Raw genomic sequence first — 25868 nt, 5'->3', positions numbered from 1 at the left:
GATCAAAATGTTCTAAATGTGCTAAAATTAGGTTCTAAATGTTATAAATAAAAATTCTAAACGCTAGAAAGATGTTCGAAAGGTTCTCAACACCATGTTCTAAATAACATGTTCTAAATGCCAAAAAATGTTTTCAGTGTTCTCAATAAGAGGTTTCAAATGTTCTCATAAAAAGTTCTAAATGTTCTAATTACCAGGTTCTAAATACTATAAAATGTTCTAAATACTATTTTCTGAACAATACATTCTAAATGCTACAAAAATGTTCTGAATATTCTCAATAATATGTTCTAAATGTTATTAAATAATTTTTAAATATTGTCAATAACATGTTCTAAATAACATGTTCTAAATAATGCGTTTTAAATGTTCTAAATGTTCTAAATAACATGTTTTAAATGTTCTCAATAACGTGTTCTAAATCTTGTAAATATTAATACGTTCTAAATAACAGGTTCTAAATGCTAGAAAAATATTGTAAATGTTCTGAATAACATGTTCTAAATGTTCTAAGCTATCAGGGAGCAGGAGATGGATTGTCCTACAGAGTCCAGACCTCAGCCCCACTGAGAACCTCTGGGATGTTCTGGAGAAGACTTTGTCTGACTCTCCATCATCAGTAGAAGATGTTGGTAGAAAGTCTGATAGAAGCTCATAGAAACGATGCCACGGTGAATAAGAGCCGTTCTCAGAGCTGAAAGTCCAATGAAATATTAGAGAGACTTTTACTGGACAGGTAGAGCGGTCTGTAAGGTGTCCACATACTGTAGTACTATAATACTACTATAAATACTACTATAAATACTACTGTTCCAGTAGAGTCTGGGCGTGGATGTCAACATGTTACCGTGGTAACCAGTTCCTCCTTTACATCCAATAAAGAAGAAGTGAGACAAGGAAGTGGGAGGAAGACCCTGAAACACACACACCACCCCGTGTGTGTGTGTGTGTGTGTGTGTGTGTGTGTGTGTGTGTGTGTGTGTGTGTGTGTGTGTGTGTGTGTGTGTGTTTGCGGTTTCTGGTAGAAAATGTGTTTCCTGGCGTTCTGACGTTTCGTCACACTGAAACCTCCTAACTGCTCCAAACAAACAGACCTCGTATCTCCAGCGGTCTGAGGACCTCATCAGTGGACGAAAGTAAACCTCTCATCTAAACTCTGATTGGTTCTAGTCATTGGTCAGGAATGTGATTGGTGATTACTATCTGGTGTTGAACTAGTTCCTAGAAGGCTTCGGGGAACCAGTCAGAGTTCAGAGATCCAGACAGATGGATCATGTGATCAGGTTTCAGCAGCTGATCAATCACTGTCATCAATAGGAGCTGGATCAGTGATGTCAGGACGGTGAAGCTGAAAGGTCTGGAGTAAAGAGTGTATTTAGTGGAATGAAGTGATTTTTATAAACTCCAGTTTGGTTCATTTTTTGATGTGTCAGTGATGATGCGTTCAGGGACAGTTGGATATCTGGAGATTCTTCTTGTTTTTACTCTTTCTGACTGATGACTTTTGGTTTTCACTCAAAGCTCCTGCTGAAGCTCAAACAGTCAAAGAGAAGATGTTTTTATGTTTGTCCTCTCCGTCCGCTTCAGGTCAGGTTTCACTATGAACATGTTGTTGCTCCAGATGATGCGTTCAGGGACAGCTGAACATCTGATTCCTTCAGTTCAGTGAGAAAAACAACATGATTGATCAGGTTTCAGGTTGATTGTTGGTTCAGTTTGTGGAGCTTTCTCTGCTGCCGTCTGATTGGTTGGTTCAATTCAATTCAGTTCAATTCAATTTTCTTTCTATAGCACTAATTACAGTCAGATTGTCTCAAGACTCTTTACAGAACCCATATGAACCCCCAGAGCAGCCCTAAGGAGACAGTGGCCGAAAAACTCACTTTAACAGGGAAAAAAAAAACCTTTAGCAGAACCCGGCTCTATATGTGGGGGAACATCTGCTACTGGAAAGAGGGTTGTGAGGAACAGAAGAGGTAGAGGTAGAGAGGGGGGATCAGTGTGTGGAACTTCCTCTGCTGCTGTGTGACTGGTGGTTGTGCTCAAGTGTGTCTCCCCCTGCTGGCAGTGACAGGAATTACAACATTTTATCTGCAGCATCACAAACTTATAGATAGATAGATAGATAGATAGATAGATAGATAATAATAATAATATGTTCAATTTATATCGCGCCTTTCACAAACCCAAGGTCGCTTTACATAAACAAAGAACAACAACAAAACAAAAACAAAACTACAAGGAGGAGGAGGCAAAATGATTATTGAAAAGATGAGTTTTGAGCAGAGATTTGAAAGTAGAGAAGGAGTGACAATCACGGAGGGATTGGGGGAGTGAGTTCCAGAGCTTTGGGGCAACAGTATTGAAAGACCGCCCCCCCCCCCACACGGTGGAGAGTTTGGTTTGAGGGATGGAGAGGAGGTTGGAGCTGGAGGACCGGAGAGAGCGAGAGGGTGAGTAGGGGGTCAGAAGTTGATTGAGGTACAGAGGGGCCAGATTATGGAGAGCTTTGAAAGTGAGGAGGAGAGTTTTGAATATGATGCAGGACTGAACGGGGAGCCAGTGAAGTTGACGAAGGATGGGAGTGATGTAAGAGGAGAGGTTGGTGTGAGTGAGGACACGAGCTGCTGAGTTCTGGATGTACTGAAGTTTCTGTAGGGATGATGCTGGGAGACCAAGGAATTACAATAATCTACACGGGACATGATGAAGGAGTGAACCAGAGTTTGTGCGTCAGTGTCAGAGAGGAAAGGGCGGAGGTGAGCGATATTGCGGAGGTGAAAAAAGGCAGTCTTAGACAGCTGCTTTATGTGAGGTTGAAAACTGAGGGTGGAGTCGAAAAGTATGCCAAGGTTTTTAACAACTGAAGTGGGTGTAAGAGGGACAGTGTCAATGGAGAAAGAGAAGTAGGAAAATTTATTAAGGGGTGACTTGGATCCAATAAGAATGATTTCTGTTTTATCAGAGTTAAGTCTGAGAAAGTTGTGATGGAGCCAGGATTTGAGATCAGAGAAACAAACAGAGTTTTTGATGGGGGAAGTCAGTGGGGGATTTGGAGCTGAGATACAGCTGGATATCGTCAGCGTAACAGTGAAAATTGAGGCCATGTTTGTGGATGATGTGACCAATGGGAAGAATGTAAATGAGGAAAAGTAACGGACCAAGAACTGAACCCTGGGGAACACCACATGTGACCAGTAAGGTGGAGGATTTGTGAGGACCGAGGGTGACAAACTGTTTTCTATTGGTGAGATATGACGTTAACCACTGAAGAGCCAAATCAGAAATACCGATGGAGGAGAGACGGGAGATGAGGATGGAGTGGTTGACCGTGTTGAAGGCTGCAGTCAGGTCCAGGAGCGGGAGGACACTGACTGACCCATTGTCTGCAGACAGGAGATCATTCACAACACGCAGGAGGGCGGTCTCAGTGCTGTGATGCTTATGGAAACCTGACTGAAAGGTTTCATAGAGAGAGTGAGTGGACAGGAAGGACTGAAGCTGGGCAGCAACAACCCTTTCCAGGACCTTGGAGAGAAATGGAAGGTTGGAGATGGGTCTGTAGTTGGTGAGTGAAGATGGATCCAGTTCGGGTTTTTTCAGGATGGGGGTGACAGCAGCAGCTTTGAGAGCAGAGGGGACAAGACCAGAGGAGAGAGAGGAGTTAATGACAGTGGCAAGATGGCCACATAAGACAGATGAACAGGCCTTAAGGAGATGGGTGGGGGCAGGATCGAGCTGACAGGAGGATGGATTGGACTTAGATATTATTTCAGTGATTAAGGAGGGGTTGGCAGGAGTAAAAGAGGAGAGTTTAGAGACAGCAGGAGGAAGATTAGGGGAAGATGGTGGTTGAAAGGAAGAGGAGGAAAATGAGGAGTATATTTTGCTCATTTTAGCCCCAAAGAAGTCAAGAAAAGCCTGGTACTTCTCAGGGGTACTAGTGGAGGCAGAGATAGATAGATAGATAGATAGATAGATAGATAGATAGATAGATAGATAGATAGATAGATAGATAGATAGATAGATAGATAGATAGATAGATAGATAGATAGATAGATAGATAATCATTTGACAGACTCTGATACACAACTTCCTGTTGTGGTCTAAAGACACGCTTCCCAGAATCCTCCAGGAGGAACTTCAGGTTTCACTTCTTGTTTCTTCTGCTTTCTAAGGAGAGTCTCTGATTCTCTGCTCTGACTTTAAGGAACGTCTAATCAAATTTAAAAACCGATCAGTCACATGTGAAACCTATCAGCTGATCAATACAAACCCTCCTACATCTGAAGAGGAGAACAGTAGCCATTAGAATACAAAAGCACATACACACTGATTCCTCTGTCAGCCTCTCATTGGCCCTCTGTGCACATGCTCAGTAGTATACTGACAGTCAGTAGAAACTTTGAGGTAGAAATGTAGGCAGAATTCTACTTGTAGGGGGGTTGTAATGATTCATTGTGGATTTACTGATGATCTAGTGCCCTGGTAGTTGAGATAATGATGAGTTGTCATTTTGTCATGATTCATTGCACATGGGTTGGTCACTTTGCAAAAGTGAACCAAATACACACCAAGCAATACTCAGTGAGTATCTGCACAATGTGAGAATGGGTTTGAAGGCCTATATAAAGGCCCAGAAAAGGCCACCATTGTTAGTCCAGTGAACAGCATCGTGCCGCGTCTATCACATGAACAACGTCTCCGGGCACTGGGTATGGTGGAGGCCGCTTTGAGCTACAGTGATGTATCCAGGCGTATGGGCTGTTCCCAACCCACAATCAGAAGCCTGGTCCAAAGCATGCGCCGACGGATTGCTGCCTGCATCCAAGCAGATGGAGGCCATACTCGGTATTGACTGTTGTGACTTTGTGTTTGGCAGGTGCCGTTTTCTTTTGTGAAATTCTTCATTTTGAAATCATTCTTCATCATTCAAACTTTAGATCTGTGGAGCGAGTTCTCTATGGTAACTGACGCTGTGGAGCTAGATCTCCATGGTAACTGATGCTGATCTGAACATTCCTAAAACCACTGAATGAAGCTAATACAGCATCACACATTGGATGCATCCTGTTACCATAGAAACCTGCAGTACTAGGTGAAATATTTGCCCCTCAACAGAAATCTTCTATTTTTCCTGATCTTCATTCTGAGATGTTCCAGATCATCAAACTGATGTTTATGTTCATTGACTGTTAGACAGAGAAACCCACAGAACACTGACTGCAGATTGAAACGATGATTTATTCCAGATTTACTGAAGACCTCGATCCCCCCTGGGAAAAAGTCACCCCCCCACCCCTGAACCTGATGACTGGTTTGACAGCAGCAGGTAGATGTTTGTTCTAGCTGGGATCATCTTCGACTTCCATGGAGGAGTGCTGGTCCACTCTTCTCTGGAGAACAGTTTCATTCAGTCACGTTAGATGGTTTTAGATCATCAGCTGATCTTTGAAGGTCTTCAGAACCTTCATCTAGTCCTTGTAGAGCCTCTCAGAGGTGAACTTCCTGGTGTTCTTTGGGTCCATTAGTGTTGAGCTTTAGGTCTTGAACTGATGGTGGATGTTCTCCAGGAGGTTCTTCTGATAGAGAGCAGAGTTCATGACAAGTCCTCCAGGTCCTCCAACCATCTCACCACCACCACCATGTTCCACTGCTGGTACCATGATCTTCTAGTAGAATGCAGTATCAGCTTTAATCCAGATGGACCCATGTCTTCCAGAAAGCTCTACCTTTGACTCATCAGTTCTCAGGATGTTCTCCTAAAGTCTTGGAGATCATCCAGATGTTTTATTGTTAACACCAGGTGAACCTTTATTGTCTTTTAGGTCAGCAGAGGTTTGATCTTTAACTCTCCATGGATCCATTTTCTCCAAAGTCTTCCTCACTGTGGAACCATGTAGATGGACCTTGACTGAGGACACTGAAGTCTGCAGAACTTTAGATGTTCCTCTGGGTTCTTCTGTGACCTCCTGGATTAATGTCGATGTTCTTGGAGAAATGTTGGTAGTTGGTCCACTCCTGAAGGGTCTCCAGTGTTTCATGTTTCTCCATTTGTGGTTAATGTCTCTCACTGAGGTTCTCTGGAGCCCCAGAGCCTCAGTAGTGATTTTGGAACCCTCCAGACTGATGGATATCCATGACTTTGTTCTTCATCGGTTCTTGAATCTTTGTAGAATGTGGCATCGTGTGCTGCTTTCTGAGACCCTTCAGCTGCTTCACAATGAACACAGGTTCTCTCTAGTGATGTTTAGGTTTCACCAGCCTGGTAGGAACCATCTGTAGGTTTGGATGGAGAACCTGAACCCAGTGAACAAATGAAATGTCATCTGAAATACACACAACACAAACACACACAACACAAATACACACAACAGACCTACAACACAAATACACACAACAGACCTAAAACACAACAAAAATACACACAAGACAACACAAACACACACAACAGACCTACAACACAACGCAACACAAATACACAGAACAGACCTACAACACAACACAAACACACACAACACAACGCAAACACACACAACAGACCTACAACACAACACAAATACACACAAGACAACACAAACACACACAACAGACCTACAACACAACATAAATACACACAACAGACCTACAACACAACACAAATACACACAATAACAGACCCACACACACACACACACACACACTGTGTTAGTTTCACATCTGTTTTTATGCTCTGATTGTGAAACTGAGTCTCCAACTGTCACATGAAGCTTCACAACACAATATGATGTTTAGTTTGACCTGACTGGTATCAGCAACACCTGGCAGGCTTACCTCAGGTTTAGTTTACCTCAGGTTTAGTTTACCTCAGGTTTACTTTACCTCAGGTTTAGTTGAGTTTACCTCAGGTTTAGTTTACCTCAGGTTAGTATAGTTTATCTCAGGTTTAGTTTACCTCAGGTTTAGTTTAGTTTATCTCAGGTTTAGTTTAGTTTATCCCAGGTTTAGTTTTTCTAACCCGTTGACTTTGGTCAGGTGACTAAACGCTTGCTAACAGGGCTACTAGTATATAATTGGCTGCTACACCTGCCTTTCAAGCACACCTGTAAACACGTCCTCTTTAAAGACCCACCGAGGAAGATTTTAGCGGAAATGTAGCGTTACCGAAGCAACGCTACATTTCCCGTGAGCCTCGGCGTGCACTGTCGCAAACCGTCGTAAACGAGCGTGCGAGCCTCAGAAAAGCCGGAGGAGTTAGTCAACTAAACCAGTCACAGTCAAACTAATCCCATAGTCTACTAACCACACATCGCAAGCAGCACACACAAAAGACAAAAGAATTGTATCAAACTTACAAAGAGCTAAAGTTACGTACCTGTCTATGAGAAGCACAGCCAGCTCGGCATCTGTTTTCATTCCTTTTTGCTCCCGGAATTCTCTCCACCTCTGAAATGCCTGTCCAAGATGGACTTTTCTTTTGCTTCGTTGTTGATCTGACAACCTTTTTGCTTGCAGACTTTGCTCCGTTCGCTTCCTTTTGCGCTCCATGTGTGCCATCTTCTCAACCAACTCTCCGCTCTGCTACTGCTAAAAACAACTAGCTCCGCTCTGCTACGCTCCGTCAGCGCACGCGCACCGTATTTGCTGTAAATCGCTCCGTCTCTCACAGGAAATTCTAGATGAGTCGACAAAAAATTAATAAAATACAAATATTTACAAAACCAAAATGATTCATGAATTGAAAATGGGGACATTAATAAGTGTAAAGAACGAAGATTCATCCACATTAATATGAGACTTTGTTACAAGCATAAAAATCTTCCTCGGTGGGTCTTTAACTCTTAGAGTAACCTTATTCTGAAAATCACAGCAACATACAGGCTTTACGGTGTAAAACTGCAGTTTTGACTTCAGGCGTCTTCACTGCAGGTGATCTCCCTGACAACCCAGCAGCTGCCATGACAATGGGCGCTGCCCAGTCTCCTGGCCAAACAGACAACAGTGACAATGGGCCAAGCTCCACCCCCAGGCTGCTGGAGCTGGTCCAGAACCAGAAAGAAGAGGATGCATGGAAGATGAATGTGCTGAGTCTGCTGACACAGCTGGTCCAGATCCAGAAGGAGATCGCCAAGCACCAGACCCAGGTGGTCCAGCAGCTCGGCATTCTGGGAAATCAGGTAGGTCCAGTGGAGGGACATCGGAGTGCTTTTATTATTATTTTAGTTCATTATTTGTCTCAGGTTTAGTTGAGTTTATATCAGGTTTAGTTTATCTTAGGTTGAATTTATCTCAGGTTTAGTTTGGTTTATCTCAGGTTTGGTTGAGTTTATATCAAGTTTAGTTTATCAGGTTTAGTTTATCTCAGGTTTAGTTTGGTTTATCTCAGGTTTAGTTTGGTTTATCTCAGGTTTAGTTTATCTTAGGTTTAGTTTAGTTTATATCAGGTTTAGTTTCATTCATCTCAGGTTTAATTTATCTCAGGTTTAGTTTGGTTTATCTCAGGTTTAGTTTATCTCAGGTTTAGTTTAGTTTATATCAGGTTTAGTTTATCTCAGGTTTAGTTTGGTTTATCTCAGGTTTAGTTTATCTCAGGTTTAATTTATCTCAGGTTTAGTTTGGTTTATCTCATGTTAAATTTATCTCAGGTTTAGTTTAGTTTATATCAGGTTTAGTTTATCTCAGGTTTAGTTTATCTCAGGTTTAGTTTGGTTTATCTCAGGTTTAGTTTATCTTAAGTTTAGTTTATCTCAGGTTTAGTTTAGTTTGGTTTATCTCAGGTTTAGTTTGGTTTATCTCAAGTTTAGATAACTTTACCTTCGATATGTTGAACGGTGTAGTTGATCCAGGGCAGTCCACCTCTGATCAGGTAGAAATATTTGAGTCAACCAGCCCAGACTAACCTGTTCTAATGTGGTCTACACCAGTCTGGTTTAAGCTCAGAGAATGTTTTAAAGGTCTAACTTAATTATCTCATTGGCTGCAAATGAATTTACTCAGTCCTGTCTAACTGGTCTTCTGGTGTTCTGTCCTCAGGGGTCCCAGCAGATCCAGGATCTCCAGAACCTGGCTCGGCACCAGAGTCTGCTGGTTGAAAACCACCAGGCGTTACTGCTGCAGACGTCTCGCATCGCCACCCAGCTGCAGGACATGACCAAGAAACCTGCTGCCACCAGCCTGTGAGCCAGCCAATCACAACCTCCGGCAATCTACATACAGCCAATCACATACTCCAATCCTCTGCAGACAGCCAATCACATCCTGGACCCTCTACAGACAGCCAATCACATCCTCCGATCCTCTACAGACAGCCAATCACATCCTGGACCAACTACAGACAGCCAATCACATCCTCCGATCCTCTACAGACAGCTAATCACATCCTCCGATCCTCTACAGACAGCCAATCACATCCTGGACCATCTACAGACAGCCAATCACATCCTGGACCATCTACAGACAGCCAATCATATCCCCCAATCCTCTGCAGACAGCCAATCACATCCTCCGATCCTCTACAGACAGCTAATCACATCCTCCGATCCTCTACAGACAGCCAATCACATCCTGGACCATCTACAGACAGCCAATCATATCCCCCAATCCTCTACAGACAGCCAATCACAGAGCTTCCAATGATGATATGTAATATGTTTTTAACCAGCCAATCACAGAGTGTGTCGGTTCCTAACTGGGAACAAACCTGCTGTCAGTTAATGAAAGAATCAAGAAGCTGATGAGTTTTAAATCATAACGATGTATTCCATTAAATCTGTACCTGTGATTCCACTGATTGGAGCTTCTGCTCCTCAGATTTCTAATAAAGTTGTTGTTCCTCCCTGCAGTGGTGTGTTGTTCAGTGGATCACAGCTTGCTCCCTTCATTTATTCAGTTACTTACCAGTAGAGCAGGTTGGTGGGTTTGGGTTTGGGTTCCTTCATGTGTTTTGGCCACTGGGGGCAGCAGAGTGAGTGTCAGACAGGTGAACCAGCAGGTGGAGTGATGAGAGTCTTGTCAGCTCTGTTCTGGTCTCCTACTTCCAAGTGTTCTCAGGTGTGGCTTACTGTACCTGTCTTCACACCTGTATTTAGGGGCGTGGCCAGGTGTTCTTGTAATTGGTAATTATGATCTTTCATTTATGTTTATTTGCTTCAGAGCTTCCTGGTCCGCCGATGATCTGTCTGAACTCTAACTTCCGACCAAACCAATCAGACGCAGTCCTGACAGCTGGCTCCGCCTTCAGCCTCAGTTGCCATGGTAACGGGTCAGTCTACTGGTCCAGCTCTGCGTTCCGGCTGAAGTTCGAGGACAGGTTACCGAATCCAGTGCAGGTGAGCAGGGCGGACCCCCGACACACCGGGACGTACCGCTGTAGATACACCAACCACAGCCTGGAACACATGCACACCTGGATCCACCTGTACATCACAGGTGAGACAAGCCTAGGTCACGCCCCCTGTCAGTCAGCAAGTACTGGTTATTAAATGTTTCCCATCATCCCCTCTGCAGACCCCTCCGACCCCTCCAGCGTCTTCGTCACGCCTTACAGCAGCTCCCCCACTCTCAAGGAGGGCCAGGACTACCTGTTCAAGTGTCTGCTGACCGACCCCTCTCTCACAAACCTCACCCTCCAATCAAAGGACAGGGGGCGTGGCCTGCCCCCAGGCATGAAGGTGACCTTTGACCCTCGGAAAGGAGCACTGATCCAACAGCTGCAGAGGTCCTTTAATGGACAGTACACCTGTTCAGGTTGGAAGGATGGCAGACTGTTCCAATCCACATTTGTAGACCTTCTGGTGATCCCCAGTAAGTCTGTCTGCTTACCTGTCTGTCTACCACCTGTCTGTCTGCTCACCTGTCTGTCTACTTACCTGTCTGTCTACCACTTGTCTGTCTGCAGGGCTGCGTCATCCTCCTTTGCTGTCCGTCAGTCAGGCTGAACTTGTCCGTCTGGAAGGAGAGCTGTTTGAGGTCACCTGTCTGAGCAGTAACCCCTCCCACTTGTACAACCTCACCTGGACACACCCACAGATACAGGTGAGATGTTAGAGGTCACCTGTGTGTCTGCTCCAAGCTGCATGCTGACTGGATGTTTGATTTACTTCAGAAACTGAATGCCACCATCACACGTGGCTACAACAACAACCAGGTGTACATCAACAGCACGCTGAGTGTCTCCACCGTCCGCCTGCAGCACAGCGGACCATACACCTGCACGGCCGTCAATGAGGCCGGGGTCGCCACGGCAACCACACAGCTCACCGTGCTGGGTAGGTAAACGACTAAACCACAGGGCTGCTGATGACTGGCAGAGTGACGGTGATTCTTCTTCCTCTTCAGATCAGCCGTTCCTGAGGATCTACCTGATGCAGCGTGCTAACGCTAACACCAACACCACCAACTGCTCTCTGGAAACTAACACAAGCACTGAAGCTTGCAATGCTAGTGCTAGCAGGGTTGAGGCGTACGAAGGCCACGATGTGGCGCTGACCTTTGTGGTGGAGGCGTATCCTCCAATCAGGAGCCAGCACTGGACCATGCCAGAACACATCACCAACGACAACAACACGGTGTACCAGAAGAGCTACGCTGCTAACAGCTACAGGTTAGCATGTTAACCCCAGGCGAGCAGCCTGACCCCAGGCGAGCAGGCTGATCCCAGGCTAGCAGCCTGATCCCAGGCTAGCAGGCTAATCCTAGGCTAGTAGGCTAATCCCAGGCTAGCAGGCTGACCCCAGGCTAGCAGGCTAACCCCTGGCTAGCAGGCTATCCCCAGGTTAGCATGCTAACAACTGAAACGAGAGGTTTGAACCATTTTTCATTGTTAAGGTGTTATTGTTCATTTATAAGTTGGTATTTTTTCATTTTTAAGGTGGTATTGTTCATTTTAAGGTGGTATTTTTCCTGTTTCAGGTCCAAGGCCAGCCTCCTGCTGCACCGGGTGCGTCAGGAGGATCGAGGACGATACTCCTTTCATTTTTCAAACTCGTTCTTCAATGGCTCGCATAACATCGATCTCCGAATCTACCGTAGGAACCGTGTTTTGTCCTCGTCTGGTCCATGACCCTTATCTGTCTGAATCTACCGTAGGAACCGTGTTTTGTCCTCGTCTGGTCCATGACCCTTATCTGTCTGAATCTACCGTAGAAACCGTGTTTTGCCTCGTCTGGTCCATGACCCTTATCGCCTGGTGGTTCTCTGAGGTCAAGGAGCATTTAAACCTTTTCTTTCTTCAGGTTCACCGACTGTCGCCATCTCTGTGGAAAACGCCACTCTGACCTGCAGCAGCTCTGGATATCCATTACCCAAAATCCTCTGGCTCATCTGCCCTGGCATCCGGCCCACGTATGTATGAATGGCGCCCCCTGCAGGCCACAAACCATCCGAGGGTATCTGGACTCAGAATCATGTGATGTCTGTGTCTGCAGGTGTGCCAACGTCTCCACCAATCATGTTCCTCCTGCCAGTGTGACCTCACAGGCAGATGAGGAGGTGAGGACACACCTCCCTCTGTCAGCTGACGATGATGTCACCTTCGAGTGCGTGGCTTCCAGCCTGGTGGGAGAGTCTCGTGTCGTCTTCAGTCCCAGTCGGTTTAACTTTAGGCAGAAATCCTGAAGACATGAAGCTGGATCCTCAATAATCAAACTGATTAATCAGTAAATGCTTCCTGATCTCTCTCCAGGCCCTGGACATCTGGTCGTCTTCACGCCGGCTCTGATTGGAGCTCTGAGTGTCATCGCTGTCCTCCTCCTGCTCCTATTGGTCGTCTTTTACAAGTGCAGACAGGTGTGTGAGTCACATGATTTGATTTTATGTTTATTATTTACCATTTAAAGAACATGGTTCTTCAGAAGGTTCTCTGGTTCTTCAAACACCATGATCAGCTGAAGAGCCTCATTAATTATGGGATGTCTGTTTGGTTCCTCTCTGTGGTTCTCCAGAGGTTCTTCACATTGTTGGAGCTCGCTGGTCTGAACATTATTTTGCTCTGAATGAATCATCAGAGAACCGTAGAACATGTTGTTCTGTCACACCTCTGGGCATTTTTAAAGAACCCTTTTAAAAAACTTAGTGTGATTGAAATGGTTCTTTTCTGGCATCACTGCAGAAACATCTGGTTCCAGTTAGAACCTTTGTTTCTCCAAGAATTTTAATCAGAGAAGTTCTTCAACGCGTTCTCTAGTTTTAAATGCATTCACTGGTCCTGAACTGTTCGTCTTCTTCAGAAAAATAAAATGCTGGAGAGTCTATTTTTCAACACAAACACAAAAACTGAGGTATAGAAATATGTGGCTGTTTTCTTTATTCCTGGTGTGGTTTTTGTGGTGTTCATGTTTAGGGTTAACCTCTTATTTTTTCCTGGTGTGGTTCATGTTTAGGGGTTCAGCTCTCTGTAGAATGTTCTTACTGTGATTAATACCTGCAGACTGACACTAAAGTCAAAAAATCTGCTTCTTCTTCTACCAGAAACCCAAATACGAGATCCGCTGGAAGATCATCGAGAGCACCGATGGGAACAACTACACCTTCGTTGACCCCACCCAGCTGCCGTACAACCACAAGTGGGAGTTTCCTCGAGACAAGCTTCGCCTCGGTACGACTGTTGCTAAGATAACATCAGCATTTGCTTAGCTCCTCCTCAGTACGGCTGTTGCTAAGATAACATCAACGTTTGCTTAGCTCCTCCTCAGTACGGCTGTTGCTAAGATAACATCAACGTTTGCTTAGCTCCTCCTCAGTACGGCTGTTGCTAAGATAACATCAACGTTTGCTTAGCTCCTCCTCAGTACGACTGTTGCTAAGATAACATCAACGTTTGCTTAGCTCCTCCTCAGTACGACTGTTGCTAAGATAACATCAACGTTTGCTTAGCTCCTCCTCAGTACGACTGTTGCTAAGATAACATCAACGTTTGCTTAGCTCCTCCTCAGTACGACTGTTGCTAAGATAACATCAACGTTTGCTTAGCTCCTCCTCAGTACGACTGTTGCTAAGATAACATCAACGTTTGCTTAGCTCCTCCTCAGTACGACTGTTGCTAAGATAACATCAACGTTTGCTTAGCTCCTCCTCAGTACGACTGTTGCTAAGATAACATCAACGTTTGCTTAGCTCCTCTTCAGTACGACTGTTGCTAAGATAACATCAACGTTTGCTTAGCTCCTCCTCAGTACGACTGTTGCTAAGATAACATCAACGTTTGCTTAGCTCCTCCTCAGTACGACTGTTGCTAAGATAACATCAACGTTTGCTTAGCTCCTCTTCAGTACGACTGTTGCTAAGATAACATCAACGTTTGCTTAGCTCCTCCTCAGTACGACTGTTGCTAAGATAACATCAACGTTTGCTTAGCTCCTCTTCAGTACGGCTGTTGCTAAGATAACATCAACGTTTGCTTAGCTCCTCCTCAGTACGGCTGTTGCTAAGATAACATCAACGTTTGCTTAGCTCCTCCTCAGTACGACTGTTGCTAAGATAACATCAACGTTTGCTTAGCTCCTCTTCAGTACGGCTGTTGCTAAGATAACATCGTTTGCTTAGCTCCTCCTCAGTACGGCTGTTGCTAAGATAACATCAACGTTTGCTTAGCTCCTCCTCAGTACGACTGTTGCTAAGATAACATCAACGTTTGCTTAGCTCCTCTTCAGTACGACTGTTGCTAAGATAACATCAACGTTTGCTTAGCTCCTCCTCAGTACGACTGTTGCTAAGATAACATCAACGTTTGCTTAGCTCCTCCTCAGTACGACTGTTGCTAAGATAACATCAACGTTTGCTTAGCTCCTCCTCAGTACGACTGTTGCTAAGATAACATCAACGTTTGCTTAGCTCCTCCTCAGTACGACTGTTGCTAACATAACACCAACGTTTCTTTAGTCCCGCCTCGGTACAATGGTTCCTAACATAACACCAACGTTTCTTTAGTTCCGCCTCGGTACAATGGTTCCTAACATAACAACGCTTCTTTAACTCCTCCTCAGTACGACTGTTCCAAACACCTCAACGTTCTCGTCCCTCCAGCTGAACTCAGGTTCCTGGTCTTTCAGGTGCCGTTTTGGGCTCGGGGGCATTTGGGAAGGTGGTAGAGGCCACGGCTTACGGGCTGGAAACTGACAACAAGGTCACCAGAGTCGCTGTGAAGATGCTCAAACGTGAGTCCTGGACCCTTCATCTTCATCTTCATCTTTATCCTCAATTAGGGTTGAAGGACGTCAGGAAAAGCTGCAGCTCTGACATCTAACAGATGAAGAAGGAAAACAGCTCAGTGACTCCTGGAGTCCCAGACTCAGAGTTTAATCAGACACCAAAATAACAACACGGGTTTTACCAAGCAGCAAAGTATACCAAGTCTGATCTTCATCATTCCCTACATCATTATCCTCTAATGATCTGGTAGTTATCTTCATCATCCTCTAATGATCAGGGGCCTCATTTATAAAACATTGCGTAGGATCCATACTAAAGTTTGCGTACGCTGAAAATACGAAAGGGCGTATGCCCTTCACCCCTGATTTATAAAACTGTGCTTAAGCACAGCTGCATGCAATTTCTTGATAAATCACACACCAGCTGGAAGATTGCACAGGTGGATCCACCTCACATTCCGCCCACAACACACCCACATTTTACCATGAATGGTCAATGCAAAGTAACTCATGAATGTATCTGTATAGAAATAAGCTGCTGATCCACGGCATTTTACACAGCGCCCCCTGCAGTCTTTTCTCTGCTGTGCATCAGGATGAATGAATCATGTGTTGACCCAGGCCACCCTGCCACTAAATTTGTTATGATCATGTCCGACGTACAAATAATTTGTAAACTGATTGAATGTACATTTTTTCGGTTCACATAGAGAAATTTATTTTCACTCGGGGGTTGTGGTGTGAAGCATGTGTGCCTGTACAGGGCTGATTAATGGTTGGACGCTCATCCCATTCGGCCACATATGGATAAATAAACAAAATTCTTTACTTTTTTTGCCTTTTTACTGTGATAGTTGCAGTGAAGAGTGACAGGAAATGGGGAGAAGAGTAGGGGGAAGACATGCATAAAAGTGCCGCGGGCAGGAACCGAACCTGGGCCACTGCGTCAGAGACCACCCCTACAAATGGGTCTTCTGTTTTCCCCGATGAGTCGTACAGGCACCGGGTGATCAGTAAACAAAATTATTTAATAAAGATCACCGCACCGGCCCCAGATACCGGCCCTTCGGTCAAACGACCGAATGAAATAACGTTCAATCCGCTCCTGTTAATATATGAACATAGTTCTGCAAATACAGTCGTCGGCCGAATGGTGCACTATATGAACATCTACAACAATGAGGGTTTATGATTATCCGGCTCTACAAGTCTAATATGTGATAACAATAAAGGTTTGAGATCAATCTGGTTTCAATTCACCACTTCATCCTCCGGCACTGCCGTTCCCTCTGTCTCCAAAATGTGCTTAAGCAAGGATCAAAGTTGGTGCACCGGTGCGCACATTGTCACGCCAAGTTTGTTTTAGAAATCACAACGAACACAGCGTACGCCACTTTCTACGCAAAGTTTGTGATTTACGCCCTGTTTTGTGCGTAAAGAAGCATCAAGAATCAAGGTTGGTGCACCGGTGCGCATATTCTCATGCCAAGTTTGTTTTTATAAATCACAACCTTTTCCCTGTTTTGTGCGTAAGCAAGCTTTATAAATGAGGCCCCTGGTAGTTATCTTCATCATCCTCTAATGATCTGGTGGTTATCTTCCTCATCCTCTAATGATCTGGTGGTTATCTTCATCATCCTCTCATGATCTGGTGGTTATCTTCCTCATCCTCTAATGATCTATCGTTTGTTCGTCCACAGCGAGCGCTCACTCAGAGGAACGGGAAGCTCTGATGTCGGAGCTGAAGATCCTCAGCCATCTTGGTTACCATGACAACATTGTAAACCTGCTGGGGGCGTGCACTCAGGGAGGTGATGATGAATTAATTGTTGATGATCTGACCTCAAACACATCATTTCACTCAGAAAACGTGCTTCAGAGGATTTCATTCTTTAACGAACCATGCAGACCTCTAACCACGCCCCCTCATATCTAACCCCACCCCTCACTCTAACCCCGCCCCCTCACCTCTAACCCCACCCCTCACTCTAACCCCATCCCTCTCCTCTAACTCCGTTCCTTCAGGTCCCATGCTGATGATCACAGAGTACTGTAGCCATGGCGACCTGCTCAACTTCCTGCGGGCTCACGCTGATGACATCATGGCGTCCATGTTGAGTGTGGACGATGTGGAAGACGAGGCGTTCTACAAGAACATGGCTGCCCAGAACGGCCGATTGCGGAGGTCTGATAGTTCCTGAAACACAACATTACAGTCCGGATATCCACCATTACTACAGCTATTTAAAATAAAGAACAAAGAAAATTATGCTGTTACAATAATTTAAAAGTTAAAAGTTTAAAGAAATTTGACTGAACTTTAAAACATTTAGAAGATTTAGTTGAATGAAATTGAAGACATAAGTTTTAACAGCTTAGTGTAACCCTGTACACTCCAGCGGTCTCATTTTAACTCACTGTGGCTCATTTTTCAATCTGAAGTCCTGCAACACCGACAGAGAACTCCTGAGATGAGATGAGATGAGATGAGGTGAGGTGAGATGAGGTGAGGTGAGGTGAGATGAGAAGAAATGAGATGAGATGAGAAGAAATGAGATGAGATGAAATGAGATGAGAAGAAATGAGATGAGATGAGAAGAAGTGAGATGAGATGAAATGAGATGAGAAGAAATGAGATGAGATGAGAAGAAGTGAGGAGAAGAAGTGAGATGAGATGAAATGAGATGAGAAGAAATGAGATGAGATGAGAAGAAGTGAGATGAGAAGAAATGAGATGAAATGATTTGAGATTAAATGAGATGAGGTGAGATGAGATTAAATGAGGTGAGGTGAGATAACCCTTTGTTAATCCCACAGCAGGTAAACTTCCATGAGATTTAAGAAATGTAGTATAGAACTAAAAACAAACCAAAACAAACAGAAGTACTACACATTAAAACAATATTATTGCACAGAATACGAAACTGATAGAGTATTATTACTGCATACTTGTACGTATAAGTCATACTAATACTTTATATCTGTTTATCTGAGACGACATAACAATGTTTGCAGTACTTGTACTTCATGTCCGTGTACCTGTGCTGCAGTACTTGTACTTCATGTCTGTGTATCTGTTCTGCAGTACTTGTACTTCATGTCCGTGTATCTGTGCTGCAGTACTTGTACTTCATGTCCGTGTGTCTGTGCTGCAGTACTTGTACTTCATGTCCGTGTGTCTGTGCTGCAGTACTTGTACTTCATGTCCGTGTATCTGTGTTGCAGTACTTGTACTTCATGTCCGTGTGTCTGTGCTGCAGTACTTGTACTTCATGTCCGTGTATCTGTGTTGCAGTACTTGTACTTCATGTCGTTGTATCTGTGCTGCAGTACTTGTACTTCATGTCCGTGTATCTGTGCTGCAGTACAAGTACTTCATGTCCGTGTATCTGTGCTGCAGTACTTGTACTTCATGTCTGTGTATCTGTTCTGCAGTACTTGTACTTCATGTCCGTGTACCTGTGCTGCAGTACTTGTACTTCATGTCTGTGTATCTGTTCTGCAGTACTTGTACTTCATGTTCGTGTACCTGTGCTGCAGTACTTGTACTTCATGTCCGTGTATCTGTGCTGCAGTACTTGTACTTCATGTCCGTGTGTCTGTGCTGCAGTACTTGTACTTCATGTCCGTGTATCTGTGCTGCAGTACTTGTACTTCATGTCCGTGTATCTGTGCTGCAGTACTTGTACTTCATGTCCGTGTAGCTGTTTTGCAGTACTTGTACTTCATGTCCGTGTATCTGTGCTGCAGTACTTGTACTTCATGTCTGTGTATCTGTGCTGCAGTACTTGTACTTCATGTCTGTGTATCTGTGCTGCAGTACTTGTACTTCATGTCCGTGTATCTGTGCTGCAGTACTTGTACTTCATGTCCGTGTGTCTGTGCTGCAGTACTTGTACTTCATGTCCGTGTATCTGTGCTGCAGTACTTGTACTTCATGTCCGTGTATCTGTGTTGCAGTACTTGTACTTCATGTCCGTGTGTCTGTGCTGCAGTACTTGTACTTCATGTCCGTGTATCTGTGCTGCAGTACTTGTACTTCATGTCCGTGTGTCTGTGCTGCAGTACTTGTACTTCATGTCCGTGTATCTGTGCTGCAGTACTTGTACTTCATGTCCGTGTGTCTGTGCTGCAGTACTTGTACTTCATGTCCGTGTATCTGTGCTGCAGTACTTGTACTTCATGTCCGTGTATCTGTGCTGCAGTACTTGTACTTCATGTCCGTGTATCTGTGTTGCAGTACTTGTACTTCATGTCGTTGTATCTGTGTTGCAGTACTTGTACTTCATGTCCGTGTATCTGTGCTGCAGTACTTGTACTTCATGTCCGTGTATCTGTGCTGCAGTACTTGTACTTCATGTCCGTGTATCTGTGTTGCAGTACTTGTACTTCATGTCCGTGTATCTGTGCTGCAGTACTTGTACTTCATGTCCGTGTGTCTGTGCTGCAGTACTTGTACTTCATGTCCGTGTATCTGTGCTGCAGTACTTGTACTTCATGTCCGTGTGTCTGTGCTGCAGTACTTGTACTTCATGTCCGTGTATCTGTGCTGCAGTACTTGTACTTCATGTCCGTGTATCTGTGCTGCAGTACTTGTACTTCATGTCCGTGTATCTGTGTTGCAGTACTTGTACTTCATGTCGTTGTATCTGTGTTGCAGTACTTGTACTTCATGTCCGTGTATCTGTGCTGCAGTACTTGTACTTCATGTCCGTGTATCTGTGCTGCAGTACTTGTACTTCATGTCCGTGTATCTGTGTTGCAGTACTTGTACTTCATGTCCGTGTATCTGTGCTGCAGTACTTGTACTTCATGTCCGTGTGTCTGTGCTGCAGTACTTGTACTTCATGTCCGTGTATCTGTGCTGCAGTACTTGTACTTCATGTCCGTGTGTCTGTGCTGCAGTACTTGTACTTCATGTCCGTGTGTCTGTGCTGCAGTACTTGTACTTCATGTCCGTGTATCTGTGCTGCAGTACTTGTACTTCATGTCCGTGTGTCTGTGCTGCAGTACTTGTACTTCATGTCCGTGTGTCTGTGCTGCAGTACTTGTACTTCATGTCCGTGTATCTGTGCTGCAGTACTTGTACTTCATGTCCGTGTATCTGTGCTGCAGTACTTGTACTTCATGTCCGTGTATCTGTGCTGCAGTACTTGTACTTCATGTCCGTGTATCTGTGCTGCAGTACTTGTACTTCATGTCCGTGTATCTGTGTTGCAGTACTTGTACTTCATGTCCGTGTATCTGTGTTGCAGTACTTGTACTTCATGTCCGTGTATCTGTGCTGCAGTACTTGTACTTCATGTCCGTGTATCTGTGCTGCAGTGACAGTGGGATCTCGTGCTGTTCTGAGTATCAGGAGATGCAGCCGGTTCTCAGTCCAGGACGATCATACCTGGGTAAGACCTGACCTCAACTCACCTGTCTGTCTGTAGAAAGACACGCCTGTCTAACCCTCCACCTGTCTGTCTAACCCTCCACCTGTCTGTCTAACCCTCCACCTGTCTGTCTAACCCTCCACCTGTCTGTCTAACCCTCCACCTGTCTGTCTCACAGGTGGACACACAGACAGCCTCTCTCTCAGTGACCTCATGAGGTTTTCTCACCAGGTGGCTCAGGGTCTCGACTTCCTGTCGACCAGGAATGTAAGAAAACACATCACCTGTCTGTCTCACCTGTCTGCCCCACCTGTCTATCACTCACCTGTCTGTCTCTCAGTGTATCCACAGAGACGTGGCAGCGAGGAACGTCCTTCTGACGGACCGTCACGTTGCAAAGATCTGTGACTTCGGATTGGCCCGAGACATCTGTAACGACGACAGCTACATCGTCCAAGGAAACGTCAGTGTTCAGTTCAGACGCACTGTAGCTTGTACACAACAACAACTGAACAGCCACAGTACCTCACACTCAATAAATGAATTCTTTGCTGTTGCTGCCATAGCAACCAGGAGCCAATAACAGTGCACCACATCAGCGCTGAATTCAGCATGAAATAAATCTCTTATAATAAAGAGTATCTTCTGATGAGTCTGTGCAGTATTATTGTTGTACAAGTTATTTTTTACGAAGGCACATCTCTTATTTTGAGAGTCCTGACTCTTATTCTTACAGTCCTGGCTCGTATTTTGACAGTTGTGACTCTTATTCTGACAGTCCTGGCTCTTATTTTGACAGTTTTAGCTCTTATTCTGACAGTCCTGGCTCTTATTGAGACAGATTTAGCACTTAATCTGACAGTTCTGACTCTTATTTCGACAGTCTTGGCTCTTATTTTGAAAGTCCAGACTCTTATTTTGACAGTTCTGACTCTTATTTTGACAGTCCTGGCTCTTATTTTGACAGGCCCGGCTGCCGGTGAAGTGGATGGCCCCAGAGAGCATCTTTCAGTGCGTCTACACGCTGCAGAGCGACGTCTGGTCCTACGGAGTCTTATTGTGGGAGATCTTCTCCCTAGGTAACCATGGCAACACATCTTCTCTCTGGGTTACCATGACAACACATCCTCTCTGGGTTACCATGGCAACACATCTTCTCTCAGGGTAACCATGGCAACACATCTTCTCTCAGGGTAACCATGACAACACATCCTCTCTGGGTTACCATGGCAACACATCTTCTCTCAGGGTAACCATGGCAACACATCTTCTCTCAGGGTAACCATGGCAACACATCTTCTCTCTGGGTAACCATGGCAACAGTTCTCCTCTCTGGGTTACCATAGTGACACTGTTCTGGGCGCTGCACAACCCATTCAATTCAATTCAAATATATTTCTATAGCGCCATCTACAAGTCAAATTGTATCAAGATGCTTTACAGAACCCAGATGAACCCCCAGAGCAGAAATAAGGAGACAGTGGCAGAAAAACACCCTTTAACAGGAAGACACCTGGAACAGAACCTGGATCGTTATGTGAGGGAACATCTGCTGCTGGAAGGAGGTAGAGAGGAACAGAAGAGGTAGAGAGAAACAGAAGAGGTAGAGAGAAACAGAAGAGGTAGAGAGGAACAGAAGAGGTAGAGAGGAACAGAAGAGGTAGAGAGGAACAGAAGAGGTAGAGAGGAACAGAAGAGGTAGAGAGGAACAGAAGAGGTAGAGAGAACAGAAGAGGTAGAGAGAAACAGAAGAGGTAGAGAGGAACAGAAGAGGTAGAGAGGAACAGAAGAGGTAGAGAGAAACAGAAGAGGTAGAGAGGAACAGAAGAGGTAGAGAGAAACAGAAGAGGTAGAGAGAAACAGAAGAGGTAGAGAGGAACAGAAGATGTAGAGGAGAGGAACAAGGAACATAGAACACACAGGTGGATCCATGTATGATCAGATAGATTACTCCCTCCAGGAATCCGTGATCGTGGAATTTTCCGCAGACTTCAAAGCTCTCTGCAGAAATCAAAGCTGTCTGCAGAATATAGGGCGAGATGCAGAACATTACATTTTACATGTAGTTTTCACCTCGTCAACACCAATAGACGTTTTAAAAGGTCAGAAAACTGTTACCACCACAATCACCAGCAAAACTGTGGCTGCTGAGGAGAGAGAAAAGGTTTGCTGTCATATTAGAATTGTTGAAACCGTAAAATGTTGACGGTATTAAACAAGAAATGAAGAAAAATAAACTACGTGAGTGTAGTGGGCCAGTCTGAAAAGTGAACTACATCAGCAAGTTAAATAAATGTAAAGAAGTGGAGCGTTTTTCTCCACAGCGTTAATGACTGCTGTCTGTGCACAAACATAATGGACGTCGTTGCAGGATGGGACAGCTCGATAACAAAGACACACGGAGAGAGACGGGATCACCAGCACACGCACACGCACACGCACACGCACCCACGCAGAGCTGAGCAGAACATATGGCAAACGTGTGCCAGCGATCCCGTCTCTCTACCGTTGACTAGCATGTCAGCTGTATGAGGCAGAAGTTGGATCTGTCATATTTTTAAATATAATGATTGTAGAACATTTAAGTGAAGTGACTTACTTATAAAGCCAGAAAACACAGGGATATAAGTGGCTGGGTCAGTCCTGGATAGACGCGCACACACTCAGACACGGATAGAAAAGAACGAACACAATGTGCAGCGCTCAATTGGGACAAGAAACACAGAACAAATCAAAGGTTCCCCCAGTTTTCTTAACAGGTATTGCAAATAATTTTCTTAAGAGAATTCTTCCTTCATTCAGTGGCGGTTCTCGACCAATTTTACTGAGGGGGCCTGGCTGGGGCCGGGGTTTTTGTCAAAGGGGCGCATTCAACCCGGGCCAAAAAAGACAATGGCTGTGTCCGAAATGGCATACTAACGTACTACTCATACTAAGTGTGACGTCAAAATAAGTATGTAGTGCGTTCACATTAGATAGTATGAAAAGACTGAGTACACGACAAATACCCGGATGTATACTATATCCGGAACATTTTAAGTACACGCGGTGACCACACTAGTCACACTCAACCGCCCCATAATGCTTTGCGAGCTATCCACCGAAATGGAAGCCTCCGTGGGATCTGTGGCCGGACCGGGGCGATTTTTATTGTATTTTATGTGGTTAAGTAGTCATCCTAATCACCCCACAGATTTGAGAAATAGGCGTTTTCTGACCAACGTTTTAAATTTGTCAGACGCCTCACAACGTGCTACTGAATGCTAGCAGCTAGTTGCAGCAGCTCGCTTTGCATACAGAACAAGTAGCAGCTACCTCCAGTAGCCTGCAGCTACAACTGAAACGATTCGCATAATCTGGCTAATAACTGCATGAGGAGTGCCGGCTTGAAATTACCACATTAATTATGCGACTGTTTGTTAGCGTAAAATCGACCTGAAGCCGGCATTCAGCCGAGATATTTGATAGCCGTACTTCCGGTTTTTGTCGTCGGAGGTTTGAAATGCATTATGGGAAACGGAGCAGTATACTACAGTGTGAACGGTCGGCATTCTAATCATACTTATAGTATGTAGTATACAGTATATACTCATTGAGTATGGAGTACGTTAGTATGCGATTTCGGACACAGCCAAAGATTCAAAATCTTATTTGATGTATTTTCATTTCATAAAAATAGTGTATAACCATTGTAACCACAGTGAATGGTTCAAAATATCACATTTCAGAGGAATATAAAAAGATAACATTTGACAGAAATATAACAACACTATATACAAATATCGGTTGCCCTATTACAGCAACTGTATTCTGCGGTTTTGATGATTTCTGGCAAACCGAATAACAAATGAGTCAAGATTCAATGCCTTTGCCCTCCTGGACTCGATGCTCAGTACACCCAGATTGCTTAATCTCTCATCATTCATGGTGGATCTGAGGTATGTTTTCACAAGCTTTAATGTAGAAAAACTCCGCTTACAAGAAGCAGTACTCACTGGGATCGCAACTGCTATTTTACACAGTCTGTAGAGCTCAAAAAACACTTCTCTGTACGGCTTAATGAACTGTACGAGCTCTACTGTACTGGAGGGTCTCTGCATCCCAGTCCGTATTTTCCTTTCTAAGATCCTTTTAAACTGATGTAGTTCATGCCCCAGGTCATCAATATTTGAATCATACATTTGAGCAAATGAGAACAGAGCTGTCTCTTTCAGGAATGCATCTTTTTGGGGATTTAGAGCCTGGATGCTATTCATTATGCCACAGTTTCTCCGAGAAAATCATCTTTCAAGCTCACTGAGCATTAGATCAATGACAGGGTAGAAAAAGTTTGTACGAAACCCGTCTTTATCTCTTTCTAACTCTCTCTGTGGTCAGTACACAGTGCTCCCTGAGTTTAGAGCTGACAGTTTTTTGTCGTTTTGCAGCTGGTGGTGTTAGATCACACTGCCCAAAAACATTCAACACTTCATCCCACACATCATCAAAAAAGACTCCTGCCTGAAATCATTCAATGTCTGAACTAAAGCTTCAACTCGATCTACAGCCTTTGAAATGTCAAGTGTTGGAGACTGTAGCATATCAGACAGAGGTTTTGTTTCTCCAAACACTTTACGGAGTGAAACAAGATGCACTGTGAATTCAAAATCGATCAGTGCCAGCAGACCTCGAGCCTCAACAGATCTTTCACCACATTCTTGGGCTACCTCTTGCAGCAGTCGCTTTAGGGCAGGCAGTCTATCCATGATGTTACGTAGAGCTATAAATCGACATGCCCAACGAGTGTCGCTTAAACGCTGGAGCTCTCTTGGTGCACCTTTGTACATCTCTCTTTGTATAGCCAGCCATTTAGGATGGACAGCAGATCCAGATGTGAACACATATAGTTTTTCTAGTAAGTAGAAGAACTCCTGTACCTCCAGGACAGCTTTGACTGTATCTACTAAAACTAGATTTAGACAATGGGCGGTGCAGTGGATGTAAAAGGCATATTTTGCTTCCTCTTTGATTCTCGCCTGTTCCCCGGAATGCTTACCACTCATGACAGAAGCCCCATCATAAGCTTGGCCTACCAGGTTCTTTTTGTACTCTAGGCCATGATTTTCCAGTTTGTGGATTATTTTCTCACTAAGCCCTGCTGCATCGAGCTTCTCTGTGGATTCAAAATGGAGAAAACTTTCCTGGATAGCTCCATTGTAATAGTACCTCAGTACGAGAGAGATCTGTTCCTTTTTCTTTACATCTTTTGTTTCGTCTGCTATGATGCTGAAGACTTCACTGTTTTTCACTTCTTCTGTAATTTCAGTTCGAACCATATCTGCTAAACAATCCAGAACCTCATTCTGAATGATTTTGCTTGTGTACT

The 25868-nt window shown here is 44.4% G+C and overlaps 1 protein-coding gene and 1 long non-coding RNA gene across 2 annotated transcripts in view; both read left to right on the top strand.

Annotated features, from left to right (window-relative positions):
- The window catches only part of csf1rb (colony stimulating factor 1 receptor, b), a 30336-nt gene that overhangs the window by 827 nt on the left and 3641 nt on the right, over positions 1-25868 (top strand). The window contains exons 2-18 of the mRNA XM_051937893.1: positions 10132-10407; positions 10486-10782; positions 10877-11013; positions 11084-11246; positions 11317-11581; positions 11890-12005; positions 12213-12321; positions 12405-12565; positions 12662-12765; positions 13447-13573; positions 15027-15131; positions 16826-16936; positions 17151-17310; positions 20451-20524; positions 20682-20770; positions 20844-20966; positions 21471-21582. Coding sequence (XP_051793853.1) covers positions 10132-10407; positions 10486-10782; positions 10877-11013; positions 11084-11246; positions 11317-11581; positions 11890-12005; positions 12213-12321; positions 12405-12565; positions 12662-12765; positions 13447-13573; positions 15027-15131; positions 16826-16936; positions 17151-17310; positions 20451-20524; positions 20682-20770; positions 20844-20966; positions 21471-21582 — 2529 coding nt within the window. The remainder of the gene's footprint in view (positions 1-10131; positions 10408-10485; positions 10783-10876; positions 11014-11083; positions 11247-11316; positions 11582-11889; positions 12006-12212; positions 12322-12404; positions 12566-12661; positions 12766-13446; positions 13574-15026; positions 15132-16825; positions 16937-17150; positions 17311-20450; positions 20525-20681; positions 20771-20843; positions 20967-21470; positions 21583-25868) is intronic.
- Positions 21627-24090, top strand: LOC127530638 (uncharacterized). The gene is made up of 3 exons (XR_007937285.1): positions 21627-22087; positions 22126-22220; positions 22258-24090. It is a non-coding gene; the product is annotated as an uncharacterized LOC127530638 (long non-coding RNA).

Source organism: Acanthochromis polyacanthus, chromosome 17 (genome assembly GCF_021347895.1).
Source record: "Acanthochromis polyacanthus isolate Apoly-LR-REF ecotype Palm Island chromosome 17, KAUST_Apoly_ChrSc, whole genome shotgun sequence".
NCBI lineage: Eukaryota > Metazoa > Chordata > Actinopteri > Pomacentridae > Acanthochromis > Acanthochromis polyacanthus.
This window is presented reverse-complemented; position numbering and strand designations above follow the sequence as displayed.